Consider the following 17,247-nt stretch of genomic DNA (forward strand, 5'->3'; position numbering starts at 1 on the left):
GCTGGCAGTTTCTAAAAGTGTAGCTGCAGTTACTTTTAATATGTATAGTTTAGGCTACAAAAAAGTGACATGTGCCATGAAGAAATTTGGGAATGGCTGGTTTACTTCTTCTGAAGACCAAACTCTAGTGATTTGCACAGAATTAGTTTCTGCTAGTTATCAATGGTTTACTTCCTGTGCAGCACCAAGGTCATCACTTAGTCTGATTTATAATTCTTGAAGCTGCCACTACATATTGGCATTGTTCCACTTGAAGTAGGTACCAACTCTACTTGAGTGGGAGTTTTCATTAACTGTACAGCTACTAAATCGTGTCATTGACAGCCATGTTTGAGGTTGCCAGGGTATTGCCAGACAACCCATACAGGTGGTGCTGTGCCAGACCTTTGGTACTCCACCATTTTGGCTCCACTGGCTTGGACAGGCAGACACACTTTAATAACAAAAGCACCAGTCAGTCTCCTGCAGTGCAGTAAATCACCTGGATAGCTTGTAAAACTACTTCTTATGGCAGTCCATTGATTGCTTTGTAAATAATTGCAGAAATTACAGGCACTTACAGGTTCTTTTGACCATTAGTTAATGGCTCTCATCATACCGTTATGTGGAGAAGTTGTTTCCCAGAGATAGGGCAGAAACCAATTTAACAGTTGATAATTCACTGTGAATTTAGCTTGCAAAAGGATCGTTTTTCATCACTATGCAGACCTGGCATTAATTACTCTTCCTCTCTCCACATAAGGTTATTAAGCGTTTATGAGTTATATTTTTCTTTGCCTATTTTTTTCAACTCATTCTAACATGTTTTTCTTGTCTCAAGTTATTTTCCTAATGGCCTCTGCATGGTTTTATAGCCCTGATAATTAGGAGGCCGTTTATACATTCAAGTCCTACATGGTTTGATAAGATCTGCAGTAAACTGCAGACCCCATGTGACAAGCATTAATGATTGCCTGATATGCATAGCAGCCAGTTTGTGTGTCATTATGTGGCCACATGAGAACACTTATTCCACAAATAGCCTGCTCATTCACTTTGGAATACAAAACTCTGTCAGTCTTTTCTAGCTTGCCACCAACTATTTGTCATGGTAATGGCTGCGATTAACAAGCAGTTCTTTCAGGCTCTGTTATATTTCCAAATCTTTAGTTTTATTGTCATCTGGTGTAGAAGCATTTGTGCTGACTTAGATAGTCCATCTCAAAGACTGTACTTCATGACTGGCTTAGATGGTTCATCTTGTGGGATGTATTTCACATTTGACTTAGATAGTCCATCTCGAGGCCCCTATTTCATGACTGGCTTAGATAGTTCATCTTATGGCCTGTATTTCATGACCTTGCTTAGATAATTCATCTTGTGGCCTGTAATTCATGATGCTCAGATAGTTCATCTTGTGGGATGTATTTTATGATTAATACTATCCAGTACATTCCAACAACCACAGTAGATTTAGAAGAACCTCTCCACATCCTGTTGTGAATGAAATTCTCCCTTTCCTCACTGAAATACCAATAATAGTTGTCAGACTGCCAGATCTATGAAGACTTTCTGCCGTCTTGAACTTTACATACCTTTTATCTCATCTTGTAACAAACTCCAGCAAATTGATGGTTTCCTTGCTTATCAGTGAGCAATATTTTACTTTGAAGATCAGATAAAAATATTTGCATTGCTCATCTTAGAATTTATTCCTGATGCAATTCTGTATTTTTAAGAGTTTAATTTTCTAATGCTGAATGCAGCTAGTTGGAAGAAAACAAAAATTGCTTTGCAGAACCGTGTTATTGATAATTCTGTTTTACATGACAAAAGCATTTGTTACATTTTTGTTGATACAGAACATTTGACATAACGACAAAAAACCAATATTGATAGAAATATTATGGTGATTGCTGAAGCATTCACTAAACATAATTTCCTTTCAAAATAAAAAATTATTATGATGAGTAAGAAAAAAGACACACATGATTACTTTTTTAAGAATCAGTCATTGCACTGCCATTGGACAAGTCGTATCCGACTCAGAATTGATGTAGATGAGATTCCTGTGAAAAAACATCAACACTAGCACATAGCGTTGATAGCATTGATAAAATATGAGATGTTTCCGTACAGTTGGATCTGATCTTGGAGTTAATTTGTTTGTCAGAAGGAGAAAAAATCCAGAAATATTCACAGCAAAATGAATCTGATTTTTGTGTGTATTTGCATCATCTAATTTGATCTAGCATCAGACGCCTGTTATCACATTGTAATCGGTCGCTTCTCACTGTAAATCCCTTGATGTGATCCGCCTGTTCTCTTCAGTCTGTTGTCACTTGGTATCAGGAGATTTGTAATTTATTTACATCAAGAGATGCAGTACTTTGTTTGTGATAGAAGAAATTTGTTAAACGCTCTTATCTTTTCCAACACAGAGCTGAGATTTTTATGACTGGAGGAGTTCAGAATTATATGTATTAGTCTGGACTTCAGTCCAATTAAAGTCAGTAATCTGCATCATGATCACAATCATCATCACAATCATCATCAAATCTCCATGAGCTGGAAGTCTTTAGTATGGTTCCAGGTATTAGTCATGACTAAATTTGGTTAAATATGCTATTAGGCCTCACATTACTATTATTTATTCGCCAATATTCTATGAACAGTGGAGTCGGCAGCATTATTACTATATTATCCCATTAATGAATAAAAAATATGAGTAATTTGTTTATTGTACTTTTTAATAGTCTTGTATTGTTTCAGAAAAGATAATAAAGAAAGGTTATTCCTATTTAACAGCTGTTAATTGGCATGCAATATTCTGACTCAGTAAAGGTGGAATATTAGATTTAAAAATAACAATTTCAGAACTAAAAAGAAACTAAAGATAAAAATTAAGTTTTATAGCTTCTAAAGGTTACACCCAGCCTTCAACCTTCCCCCACCAAACCGCCCCCCTCCCCCCCCAAAAAAAAAAACCCAAACAAAAAACAACAACAACAACAAAAAACCCCAACCCAAAACCCAAAACCCACACACAAAATATAAAATTAACTAAATTAAACCTTGAAACAAGGTTAACGATCCTGGAAACCAATAAATAAGATTAGTATATCCATAGCAAATATGTCAGTGTGATATGTTCAAGTTGTCACATTAATTAGTTACAACTGGTACACATACTCTGTATTGTCAAACCTAATGTCCTATATCCTTTGAGAAACTGTGTGTGCGACAAGCTCTTGAGCATTAGGTAATGAAGACAAATTTAAATGGTTTGGCTTGTCAAGAACTGGATCCTGCTGCCTTGATAACTGATACTGGTCCTGTCACTAGAGATAGCTTCCCCTCTGATGGCAGGCGACAGGTTCTGTGTCATGCTTGTGTAGATGTAATAGACCTTGAAAAACAGATTGGCTGCTCAAGGAAAATAATTCTCTGCTGTGAACTTCAAACAGTCTTGACAACTTCATGTCTAAAAGCATTCAACTGTAGCATGCTAAGAATCTTTTCTCTCTTTTTTTTGTAATAGGACTAATGTAGAATTTACTTTTAAAATATTTGCAAATTTATTGTGCAGATGCACTAGAAATGAAACGAAAATACTAGGTTTTTTTTTTTAAAGAAAAGAGTCTACAGAAGCAAGTAAACTTGGTGTTTTAAGAAACAGTCACAACAATGTAGTCTTTCTAAAATGATCCAATTGAAAAACAAGTAAAATGCATCATTCATCCATACGAGATTTGTCATAATGGCTCTGCTAAAACATGCATGATTCTGGCAGTTTGCAACATATCACAGCCACTTGAATAATAAAAATAGTTACAGAAGTGATTGTTTGGAAAACAATCAGGTTATTTTGTTAAATAAGCATCAAAGTTTGGTTCCAAATTAAAGTAACACATATTTCAACCAAAACACCTGTAATTGTTTTCCACCATTCTTTGTTTAATTATTTAGGTTTAATTGTGGTATTCCATTTCTCAAAAAAGATATAAATTTATCCTTAAAAACTACACATAAATAAATTAACTTTCTTTCCAATAAGTTGGTATTTCCCTTGACCTATCAAATAAGATTTAATTTGATTTGGTCTATTTTGGTTATCACATCTTTGGGAAAGATGGAAAACATTTGCTACTGGGTTATCAAAGTTGAAAGTAAAATCAGATGGCAAATAAAAGTTTTATTTCAGTACTTTTTTTGCCACCTCTGTATAATTGCCGGAGATAAGTAAAGTTTGGCATGAAACACGTAAAACTAACACGGAATGTAAAGAGATTTTCCGTTTGTGGTCTCCACAGACTGACTGGATCGTGAAACCAGCCAGCCGAGTGTGTCAACCTGGGTAAAGCAGGCACTGCTGGGACGAGGAGAAACTCGCTCAGCTCATCCCGAATTAGAAACTGTTTGCTGATTTATGGTGTGTTATCAGCTCCACTCATCCATTCATTCTTTGCCACATGCACTTGTTCATCATGTCAAGGAACCTCATCGGGCAGTCCATCGTACTGTTTCTGGGTTTTAAATTTATTTCTTGCTATTTTTTTTTATACCTGTGTTCACCTGTGTTATTTCAATATATTAGACTCTTGTTACATACTACTCCCTCAGCAAACTTATTGTGTTTTATCGCTGTTCCGACCAGTGCCTTTTGACTGATATACCACAGGCAGTGGTATGTGCTGTCTTATCAGTAAGAAAGTGCATATAAAAGGTCCCTTGTTGGAGAATATAGGTTTCCTCTGAAGACTATTATATGTCAGAATTATCAAAGGTTTGATATCCGATAGTTTATGATTAATTAATGGTGGTGTTAAACAAAACAAAGTTTACTTTATTACATATTTTACCATTACAGCCCAAAATTGGTATTTAAATACCATGGTATGTGCTAACCAGTCAATTACTCACTTAGCTTGGTTTTGGTGGTCTTTGTCCACATGTTACTCACTTAGCTTGGTTTTGGTGGTCTTTGTCCACATGTTACTCACTTAGCTTGGTTTTGGTGGTCTTTGTCCACGTGTTACTCACATAGCTTGGTTTTGGTGGTCTTTGTCCACGTGTTACTCACTTAGCTTGGTTTTGGTGGTCTTTGTCCACATGTTACTATTCCTTTCCTTTCTCTTACACATTTAAACCAATAGAAGTAATCGCACTATTGCTTAACATTATTAGCAGGTTAAACAGATTTATGGCTAAGGTCATTGTCTGAATACCATTGTTAATGTTGTACAGAGGGTTATGGCCTCTAACTAGACACATCTGTCAATCTGGTGGATAAGGAGTTGTTTCTGGTGACACCCTGTCATTCATTCCATCCTTGTGATGTGTTAATATTCCGTCCTGTGTCATCTATAACTGTCAGCACACACATCATGGCTGGAAGATGTGACAGTTAATATGTATTCTGTAGTCACAGATTATGAGCTGCATCTTGATCTGTCATTCTGTCATTATTTCCATGTTACATGGCCTTTATTACGCATATAGTCTGTCTTTATTCCAGTGTTGGATGGCCTTTATTACATGTGTAGTCTTGTCTTTATATCAGTTGTGAGATCCTTTTGTCTTGCGTAAATCTTAATATAATCTACAGGATGTCACTGATGCTAGAATGCATCAATATTTTTTATAATTAAGAAAACCCCACTCATGTAACAATCTCATCTGGATCTGGTCCACAAATCATTTTATAAGATATATTCATCAGTCATAAATAGTTGAGAAAAAGAGTCTTCACCATAACATTACACAACTGATAATATATGGTTATAACTAAGGTACCTTCGCAAAATGGAACAGAAACAATCATTTTAACTCGAGACGAAAAAGCATCAGTTTGTTCATTATGTTATTTAATTTGTCAAGTACCGCAAAAATTAAAATCGTGTTTCAGATGAAAAATGGACAAAATGTAAAGCTTTTGTTCTATCTATCTATCTATAGTAGAATGTTTCAGAAAATAATTGAAAGTTCAAGAAAATTTTTAAAAATTTACGGTGTTCTGGATTATGCACATGTTTTATCAACTATAATAATATATTTAACATTTACACAAAAAGAAAAAACTAGATCTGTATTTAACATGGAATATGTGGGGGAAAAAACAAGTTAAATAAAGTTTTGTTACATTGAGAACATCAGCCATTTTGTAAATAATGGGTTATACAGTTTTATTGAAACAAGTATCCTTGTTCACAATTTGATGAGGTCATTTTTTTAGTGTGCAGATACAGGTAGTATCTACTTTATAGCCAACTCAGATGTCTTTGATGAAAGATATATCTGGGGGTTTTGAGGAAACAAAATTCCAAGCATTGGGTAAATACAGTTTAACACGAACAGTGTTACCTTATAGTGTTACCTTTAATGTACGGCTTCTCCAGAGCTGTTTGGAATATCTTGTTCACGAGATAATGAAGGTTTTACAAAAAGTTACCTGTTCTTACATAGCTCATTTATCGGGCGAAAATAGTTATTTCCTCAGAAATAGCTTTACAAGATTGCATCAGCAAACCACCCTTGAAGTTGTTCTTTTCTTTTCAGATTTGAAAAAATATTTAGCAAATTGTAGATTATTTTTAGTTGTTGTGTTTTTATGCAGGGGATACACATATTTTCATACATGTTGGTAGAGCCAGTATTTTATTTTGGGTAGGGACAGATACAAGCTACATTCATATGGAAGAATATTTTTTAGTGTTCATGTTTTCAGGGCCTAATTCACAAAGATCTCTTAAGCTCCATCACATTGTTTGTTGCAAGTCTTTTTGCATTGCACTGTGATATAACACATCTGTAAGAGTTTAGTGAATTAGGCCCCTGGTCATCCTGATGTTTGTAGAAGCTCAAAAAGCATTTTATGCAAAACAGAAAAAGTACCTACTGTACTTTGGAATTTAGTGTCAGTGTAACATGTATGTATCATTTGCCCAAGCAAAACAAAATACATGTGTTTCTGGTTACCAGAGTGACCCTAATTTTGTTTCCCATTTTTGCCAACCCTAACCTTTTTTCCACACCTACTGATCTTCAAAACATTGCGAGGATCCAGCAGTTGTTTAAAATGCGACTTTATTGCTCTTTGCCAAGACCAGTTTGACAGATTTTACGAATATATATATATATTTTTTAAGTTATAGCCTACCTATCTACCCTATTTTTGTTTTCACATGTAACCAGAACCACACACTTTTTTTTAATTTAGTGTTAGTATAGAGATACATCTTCCCTAAATTGATGCATCTGATCATGGACCTCATATTATGATATGATACTGTATTGAAATATAAGAAGTAGTTTAGTAAATATTAAAGAAAAATCGTGTGATTGGTTATTACTTTGAAAGAGCTTTAATTGCTGGGTTTTACAATAACTTACTTGATATTGAATTAATTGACTGTTTTGTATTTTCCCCATTAGATGGCATTATTGGTAAGTACAACCATACCAGATCCTGCATTCTGGTTTCATGTGAATGTGATGAAGACTTGTAGATACACCCAGCTTCTTTTCTTATTGTCACAGTGCATTAATGTCTCCTTACTTATCCCTGCTTACTGCAGTTGATTTAACTATTGTTAGTTCGTTCTTATTATTTATATGTTACGTTCACTTTATTTAATGTTTTTGTACTGAAGTGGTGTTTAATATTGGGACTTTTCAGTTTCTTGTACATTTTTGTTGTTGGTTTTTGTAACATTTATTTTGCATGTCAGAAGTTATAGGTTTTTTTGTGACTGAATATTCTATGAATAGCCAAGAAATACCTTCATTTGTCATTCACCGAAGAAGGAAATGCACCATGCTAATGACATTAGTGTATAACACTGCGTTTAATTGCTCTTCTGACTGGCAGAGTCATGGAAAGTTACGATACTGTCATGTTTAGTAGCTCTCTTAATACATTTCCTATAAATATACTTAGTAAACAGACAAACTAACTCTTGCCGTTTTATTCCCATATCTGTCAAACCATTCGGATAAGTATGTCATTTTTCTACACAATTAAGAACAGGGGCGAAAGTGTTACGTCAAACGCTACACACAATTTTCCTAATGAGATTTGTGAAAGCAGAGGCTCTAGCCAGGCACCTCTTGTAGCAGCTAACTGAGTTATCAGGTTCAGAGTTGGTTAAGTCTTCACATCGATTTCCTTCGTGGTTTTACATCTCACAGTGACGTGATATACCAAACTGTATCTAACACTCGTCCTGGTAATACTACAGATGACCAAGCATGCACATTCTTGTGGAATCAATATTTCACAGGCAGTTGAGCATTTAATATTTGCTATAAGCTCTCTCTTTTTTGAAAAACTTAATAATTTTTTTAATTGTTTTTAAAAACTTGATCTTGAGTAGAAGCAGCGTATATATACTACTCAAAAGAATTTAAGGGTAAAAAATGTATAACCAAATAAGTTTCAGAGTGTATTAGATTGATGATGTAAACTACACCAACATTTTTATTTATTGTTCCATATTTACAAAAACCCACAAATAAACGTCACTGTATACAAGAAAGTCACATGACATGCTGTCAAAGTTGAAGGTTGTCAAACATGGATTTTACACATTAGAACATTCGTTTAATAGTGTGTGAATCCACCCCTGGCGCGAATACACTCGACACATCGTTGCCTCATGCTGTTGATCAGACGTCTGAAGAACTCTTGGGGAATGGCCTCTAACATTAACGTCAGCGAAGCGCTCCCCAGGACGTCTGTAGACACGAACCCGACCGTCGTTGAATTGGAGACTAAACCTGGACTCATCAGTGAACATCACTCGACCCCACTGAACACGTTGCCACCGCAGATGAAGCATGCACCAGTGACGTCTGGCCGTTCTGTGACGTGGTAGGAGTGGTGGTCGAACAGCCTGGCGACGGCAACGTAGATTATTGGCTCTCAGACGATTGCGTATGGTTTGATCAGACACTCGAGTTCCAGTCGCAGTCCGCAGATTGTCACGTAATCGGCGTGCAGTGGTTGTGCGTTGACGTAGAGCCATATTGGTGATGTAGTGGTCCTCTCTATTTGTAGTGCTTCAGGGTCTTCCCGAACGTGGACGATTTCGAACAAAATTCGTTGCTTGGTACCGTTGCCACAGTCGGCTAACGACACTCTGACTGACACCAAGTCTCAGAGCAACATTTCTTTGCGTATTGCCATCCTGAAGCCAAGCAATAGCCCTTCCTCGATCTTCGATAGTCAGTTGAAGTAGTACCATTGTCGAATTTGGAGTGTGCACCGTACACGAACGCAAGCTCCAATTATATGGAAATTCAGCATTGGGAACATGGAATACACGTGCAAAGTGTGCAAATGAAGCGCTTTGTGAAAAAGCAAGTTATGGGCACTTAGCAGACCTTTAGCTTTCGCCCTAATTTACGTGCAAATGTAAGCATGTTTTCGCCATTAGAACTAGTCGACAGTGTCAATGACAGTGGATTTTAATTCATTTATGGGTTGCTTAGACCCACTTTCGTCAAAATGGAACAATACCATGCGTGACATTATGGTCTAGCTAATATAATTGACATTCAGAAAATAATGTCGAAAATATCGTCTGCCCCTTAAATTCTTTTGAGTAGTATATTTTAAATAATTTTCAATGCATTTAATTATTTTAAAAATGAAGGCATTTTAGTGAATGTGTTAGACATGCTTTTAGAATTGATTTATATTAATATGACTTAATGGTATCCTTACTTAAGATAGTTTAGTGTTTGAACTACATGTACTAAATGTTAAACAGATAAAATATCTAGGTCTGAGATGGAACATTTGCCAGAGGTATAGAAGGTGTTCATTATTTATTCCAAGTAAGAGAGTGCTTAAATTCAAAGTAGGTGGCTATGTTTAGCAACTGTCTAACCCATGCAATTCATCTGTAATGTAATGTAATCTGTAAAACATAGCAGACATGGAAGTTGCAGAAGCTGGTGGAATTTTTAAGTTGCTGACTTTAACAAGCCTAGGTTCTAAGTTCGTACATTTTGTAAATTCACTGTAACTTGGTTATAGAGTGGCAATTTTTTTTCTCTTGTGCTCTAAATTATTAATTCTTAAAATTCAGGACAAATCCTCTAATGTATTGCAAGAAAATTTCCAAAATTATGTATGGAAACTGAAGGGAGAAGGAAGATTAAAGGTCAACTTATTAGATGGGCATAAGGCAGCTTGTTAAATGGGCATGGATTAGGGTTAAAAAGCTCCATAACCACTACTCAAGATAATGTGTCACAAGTACGATATGACTGACCCCCCAAAAACTGATGATTAAACAAGGTGATTGGAATTTTATTAGAACAGCACTCCCTTTGTTTCCTTTAATCGATAATAATGTATTATTGTTTGACTCTTGGTGTGACAGTGAAATCCATATTTAAAGCACAATACCATAACCTAGTTATTAGATTAATTAGTGTGAAAAGCAATGGTCTGCTGTATACTGAATGACAGGACTAATATTGATGGAGAAGTTTATGATGATGTAAAATGAATTGATTACGTGGGCCGCGGTACAGCTGATGTGTTTTTACTAGCACACGGACTACACCGCAGCCACCTATTGATATTTGACAATGTCATCAATTAAGCTAATGAACACTCTTTGCGAAAACAGTATTGCACCTATGTTCAGGCAAAGGGTGCACCAACTGACATAGTGATGATAAACAATTATGCTGGTAATTGGTCAACAGTAAAGTAATTAAATCTCTTTTCCTTAGCCTTCCTACCACTATAAAAATAGATACTAATGTACTGTGTTAGGAATGCCACGGAATCGGGCAATAATGAAGGGAGGATTAATTTTAGCAGTGTCATCTTTTGCAGTTTTTGTGTAATTTAATTGTTTGTGAAATATTTTCTGTTAAGTGGGTACTTCTGTCTGTTTATACACATAACTTTATTTGATGACATTGAGCATATATTGTTTAATCAGCTGCCACTAGATATTAGAAAAAAACATTAATGGTAAATCAAAGTTAATGGTATGTACTGTCCAGTCTGGAAAAGTTCTAAAGATCTCTTGCTGCTAATGGAAAACTGAAGTGGGTTTCATCGGAAGACTACACTTTGGAATCACAAATGTTTGACAACCAATAGCAGATGGTTATATGATAATCAATGTGCTCCATTGGTAGTGTTAAACAAAACTGAAAATTCTGAAAACACACTGCTAAAACACAGACGGCACTGACAGTTTTAAAGGGACTTTCCTACAGTCAGGATAGACAGCATGTGGCCTTTAATATATCTGTTGTGGAGAACTCACTGGGCAGGAAATGACCATGTAGATCCATAGTCCGGGGGATTGATCCTATATCCTACTGCACCTCGGGCAGATGGCCACAGAGCTGTCATTCCACTCTGCTAGTTTACCATATTCTGGAGGGGGCCATTAAAAATCGATTCCATTTCGTATTTCTATCACGCCTAGTGGTGTGTTGGTGCTAGACAGCTAATAAAGTAGACTCATCAATAGATTAAAGCCTATTTACCCACTTTTTTTAACACATTTCCACATTGATTTGTTTCATGTGTCAGCTCTGAATGAAATTCTTCTTCCAGGATTTAGATGTAGCACTGTTAAATCAATATTTATCAGAAAGATTTCTTTGGAAATTAGCTTTTGAGACCCACACATACAAACCCGATGCCTAAAGCAGAAGCTGGGGCTGTTTCTTCAGCGGCGATTGGTTCAATAGTAATTGCCCTTAAATCAATATACTAGAGTGGTAAGTTCAAACTAATGCTGACAGGACTTTCGCCGAGGGACAGTTGCATCTCCGTTCAATTAGCGTACACAAGAATACCGCAGCATCCCATTCATCTAATCGACTAATGTATAATTTACTCTCTGCATGTTCAATATGTTCGGGACACTTCATGCTTGTACGTTGCAGTTTTAGTCTATTTGCCTAATGTTAGAACTATGTTTTGTATGCCAGGTAGATTTCCTGTTAATGGTGTGTGTTAGGCAAGTATAATAGGAGGGGTGTACATTGTTGGTGTTTTTAAAATGGACAAGGGGTGAAATATAACTTGAGTAGTAGAGCACTCACTTAAGGTATAATGGGTTCAAAGATTGATAACCTTTGATTGACTCTGGTTTCCCCACAACTCAGCCAGTGCCCCATAGCTGGTATATCAAAGGCCATAGTATATGTATTGCCCAGTTTCGGGAAAAGTGCCTATAAAAATCCCTTGTTGTCTTTATCTTAATACAAAATGTATTTAATATGCATATTGCAATACGCAGGACTGCACAACCTACAGCATTTTGTATACCATTCATGCAACACTGGGATATGTATGATTCCCATTTAGAATTTTTGACAAATGCATTTGCATCTAGTCATCTTATTACAGCCAATGGTCCATGGTATGTACTATCCTGTCTGTGGGATGGTGCATATGAAATATCCCTCGTTTCTAATTGGAAAGAGTAGCTTATTCCATTACAGTAGCAGTTTTTCCCTTTCATTTTTTGTGTGGTTCTTAACCATATGTCCGACACCATATAGCTGAAATTAAAATGTGTTGAGTGCATCTTTAAATAAAACATTTCTTCCTTCCTTCGCATCTAGTCTTGAAGGAAGTTATTTTACTGTAGGGTGCCAATTAAGTGGGAAAGGAAGTTCTACCAGTAGGTGACTAGTGCTTTTGAATGAGCAGTGTCATTAACCCTACTTTTTCTAGAATATAGAATCTAAAATTAATTGAGTGTGTGTTATGGTAGTTGTTGTCAGTTTAATATATTTGACTAAAATCTAACTTATATAGTTGATTTCCATCATGACAAAGTGAAAGAAACGTCATAATGATAAATTCATATGTAATATCAATCTTGAAAGGCAAAAGTTTAAATATTATAAAAGTTAATTTCTAATGCAATTAGTTTTGGTGTACATTTTAATAAATTATGTTACTTAAAACATTTTTGTCTTAGCATGGTGTTTCAATGTAGTGTAATATTTTGTTTGAAAATTTACTGTTCTTACTAGTAATCAGTCACATATATAGCTTCATAAACACATCTAAATACCTATGTTGAATATATGTGTAAAATAACCATTGCAGTTACTGACATAGTCCCATATCAAATATCCACAATGTGTTGTCATGTTTTATTATTAATATATTACGAAAAATACTTGGTAATAAAAAAAGAATATTTTATTTGTGAATAGTCAGCAATATTTCAGATTTATTGTATATTTGTCTAAAATTATTTTTGAATTTATAACTTGAACTTTTTTTGTGTTTTTTCTCAAAATGTTATTCAGTTTATAAAATATATGAAATTTTTCAAGGCATAAATATTACAAGCAGGTTGCTACATTTTAGTGTTCATGTTTCGTGTTTGATTTCTCCAGCTCCCGGCCAGCCATTCATCATACCCGAGGAATGCAGTGCAGAAAACAACAGCATCACCATTGCGTGGCAGAACTACCTGGGCAGCATCGTCGAGGCCTACACTCTGGAGCTGGATGATGGCAATGAGGGCGACTTCAGGGTGAGTGGATGTAACAGCAAGTATTCTAACAATGGGGGGGAGGGAGGGGTGGGACGTAGCTCAGTGGTATAGTGCTTTCCTGATGCAAGATCAATCTAGGATCGATTCCTATAAGTGGGCCCACTGGGCTATTTCTCGTTCTAGTCAGTGCTCCACAACTGGTGTAACAAAGGCTGTGGTATGTACTGTCCTGTCTGTGGGGTGGTGCATATAAAGGATCCCTTGCTGCTAATCGAAAAGAGTAGGCCATGAAGTGGCAACAGCGGGTTTGCTCTCAATATCTGTGTGGTTCTTAACTATATGTCCGATGCCATATAATCGTAAATAAAATGTGTTGAATGCGTCGTTAAATAAAACATTTCCTTCCTTCTAATAATGGGTCACAAGGTTTCAAAATGTAGTTATATACCTTAAAGAAAATTAGTGATGGGTGTTCGTGGTGTCTTAATCATGGTCTACATAGGAAAATTGCTCTTAAAAAAGAAGAAAATGGTTGAGGAGATGTGGATTTTTAAAATTGTGTTATATTGTCAAAACTTCCTTTTATCTCCGCTTGTGCAGAGATACGATTTTAATAATGTCAACCCTTGCCATTAAGAAAATGTCCATGACAAAAAACCATGCATATAATGCAAGGCAAAAATGTGCTGTGGAGAATTAAAATCCCCACAGTAATCTCCATGGCATTGCTGATTGCCGTGGGCAATTGCAGGGGTTGTGATGTCAGTGATTTGGTTGTTCTGATTTACATACACATTGTCGTTTTTGTAAAAAAAAAAAAAAAAAAATCATTTAGATTAAATCATAAATTTACTACTTGGGTATTACTTTTGTTAGTCTTTTGTTGGCCTATTCTAGACAGAATAATGACCTTGAATGACCTTGTGGTTTAATCCAAATGTCTGCTAAGCCAGGTTGTAATCTGTGGTATGTCGAATACAGTTTAGCATGGCATAAAGTAAATTATTTATGTCATATTGTAGTAGTAGCATGTAGTAAGGTAAACAGCTTAAGTAAAAGAAAATGGTTATATAAGCAGATAGGGCTAAAGGTAAAATTAAGTTGTTTTTGTGTTATTTTTAAGTCCTTGATTACTGAAAAAGTATTTTATTAGCTGCATTCTGACAACAGCTGTTTTGCTAAGGTTCTAAGTGTGTTAGTTTATAGTGTTATAAGTCCTCTGTGGTCACAGTTTATTCACACCAGATTATAACAGTGAATCATTTATTACAAAACAGGCTTGAATTCGTTTTCACTGTTATTCATTCCAGTAGTTTTAAGTATATTAGCACTCAAAGGACTGTTGCCTTCAGCTGTTATCAGACTTATTGGACTATTTTCAATTCAAACCAATGCTCTCATACTTGAATATTAGACTATGGCATCTGTTCTCCTGTTTGAGAAAAGAGTTTGTTTTGTTTAATGACACCACTAGAGCACATTGATTTATTACTCATCGGCTATTGGATGTCAAACATATGGTCATTTTGACACAGTCATAGAGAGGAAACCTGCTAAAAAAATATTATGCACCAACCCACAGATAGGATAGCATGTACCATGGCCTTTGATATACCAGTCATGGTGCACTGGCTGGAATGAGAAATAACCCAATCGGCCCACCGACGGGGATCGATCCCAGACTGACTGTGCATCAGGTGTGCACTTTACCATTGGGCTATGTCCTGCCACTGTTTGACAAAACAGCATCTTAAATATCCCTTGCTAATTAAAATTAAATAACCTGTGTGATGGCAGGAGATTTATTTCTGAAGTCTGATAATTCATATCAAGTGTTAAAAATGCCATAACGTTTTGACACTTAACAGCCACTGATTACAAATATACAGTGAATCTACCCCAAACCTGACACTCATGGGATCAAGTAACGAGTTCAGTTTTAACGAGTATCTGGTTCAGCAGGCCTGGGTGTTTAAAAGTGAACTATCGCTCTTGCTTCCTATCACTTCCCTAAGACTAGATCAAGGAGAGTTTATTTTAGCACCCCTTAGCATGTGAATTTATATGATATCAATTTGGTGATGATTGTAAATGGCTCCTCATAATCTTAAGTTCCAGGAGCAATTAATCATTCCCCTTGATTTTTTTAAGTTAAGGTCCAGACAGGTTATTTTCTGTACTGATATTTAAAAAGGGATCTTGAAAAATGTCCAGTTTTGAGGAAATTACATGATCCAGTTATGAGGGGTTTCACTGTTTAATCATTTTTTAAATACCATCTCTGACAATAAAGTTGAAATGTTGATATCTCATTGCTGTGGTCTGTATAACAGTGATCAGTAGACGGTATACGTAATCTGTACAATGCATTATGGAACTGACACAATATGATTACTAAAACGACTGGAGCCAGGATTTGAAAAGTGCCGGTAGCCAGTGGAGTGAGTGACAGATATACCGGGACCCTCCCGTCTTAGGGTCATCAAACACAGACAAGTTAATGAGGTGGAAAATTACACCCCAACTTGACAGACTCTGTGAAGTGAGGTTATTCCAGTGACGGGATCACGGAAACAGATACTTGTGACGTGAACACTGTCATGAGATAGCTATTGCAGTTTAACATGCTGGTTTGCTACATGATTACATATGCTGTTTTACTGACTTATATGTGGCAGGCCAATCAGTGACACAAAATGTGTTATTTTATTTTTAGCTGTTCATTCTATTTTTTACATTTTATATCAAGATGTTGGGTGTTGTTTTGAAAACTAAATTGTATTTTGTAGATAAAATTACATAATTTATAATGCTATTACACTGCATGTTGCTTTGGGGTTCTTTTTGTGGAGTGGGTTTTTTTTTGGAGGGGTGGGGTGTTGTTTTTAATTTGGTTTTAAAAGTTTGGATTATCATTTGAAACTAAGATCAACTGGTCTGTTTTTAATATAAACTATGGTAAACAAACATACTGAATTAAAGTGTGTATATTATTTTATTAAAGGTGCAGACCCTAGTTTCAGCCCATGAAAATGGACAAGTTTAGTTAATCTACAAACATGCAACATACATCTGGATAAGGTTATGACAGAGAGAAGCTAAAATATATGATATTGAAACAAGGAAATACTATCTAAAATAACTAGAGCTTGTCTAGATAACAGGTACTTTTCAGACGAATGTGCATTTTTAGAATTATGAAAAATGCATTTTGGGATATTGCAAAAACATGGATGACCAGAATCACTTCACGTGTACAAAAATTAATATTCTAAATAATAAAATGTAAGTCCGTGTAATTTAAATTAAATGATCAAAAATGGTTTTAATAGTGAAAAATATGTCGTAGTGTTTAAAAACTAGGGTCTGTCGCTTTAACTGTCACCATTACAAACCATGGCAAACATTTTTAGAAACAAAAGTCTTCATGTAAGTAAATTTCCAACAACAAAAGCTTTTAATTAATGTATTTGCTTATTACACAGTTTACATCCTAAATTCATTATGGATTAGCATGTTTTTGTTCCGTTGAACAGTTAATTGATAAAATATGAAAATAAATTTAAGAATATCATTGTTATATTATACATGTTACTTTGTCCTGATTACCAAATACTTGAGTTAAACATTATTCAAATATTATTGTCTCCCAACTTCATAAATGAAACACTATTTGAATTTAATGTGCAAAAAAAATATGTGAATGTTTAAATGCTAGACTGATTTCCACCATTGCTTTGTGTAGCAGTGCTTCTGAAGGAAATCT

At 35.4% G+C, this 17,247-nt stretch overlaps 1 protein-coding gene across 2 annotated transcripts in view; it reads left to right on the forward strand.

The window, feature by feature from the left end:
• Positions 1 to 17,247, forward strand: part of LOC121371299 (E3 ubiquitin-protein ligase TRIM9-like) — a 122,099-nt gene that overhangs the window by 74,473 nt on the left and 30,379 nt on the right. The window contains exons 5-6 of one of the 2 annotated variants that reach the window (XM_041497101.1): positions 7,414 to 7,425; positions 13,381 to 13,520. In XM_041497101.1, the coding sequence (XP_041353035.1) occupies positions 7,414 to 7,425; positions 13,381 to 13,520 (152 nt within the window). The remainder of the gene's footprint in view (positions 1 to 7,413; positions 7,426 to 13,380; positions 13,521 to 17,247) is intronic. The other variant, XM_041497102.1, reaches the window with a different exon arrangement.

This window comes from Gigantopelta aegis, chromosome 4, assembly GCF_016097555.1.
Source record: "Gigantopelta aegis isolate Gae_Host chromosome 4, Gae_host_genome, whole genome shotgun sequence".
In the NCBI taxonomy this organism is placed as follows: Eukaryota; Metazoa; Mollusca; class Gastropoda; order Neomphalida; family Peltospiridae; genus Gigantopelta; species Gigantopelta aegis.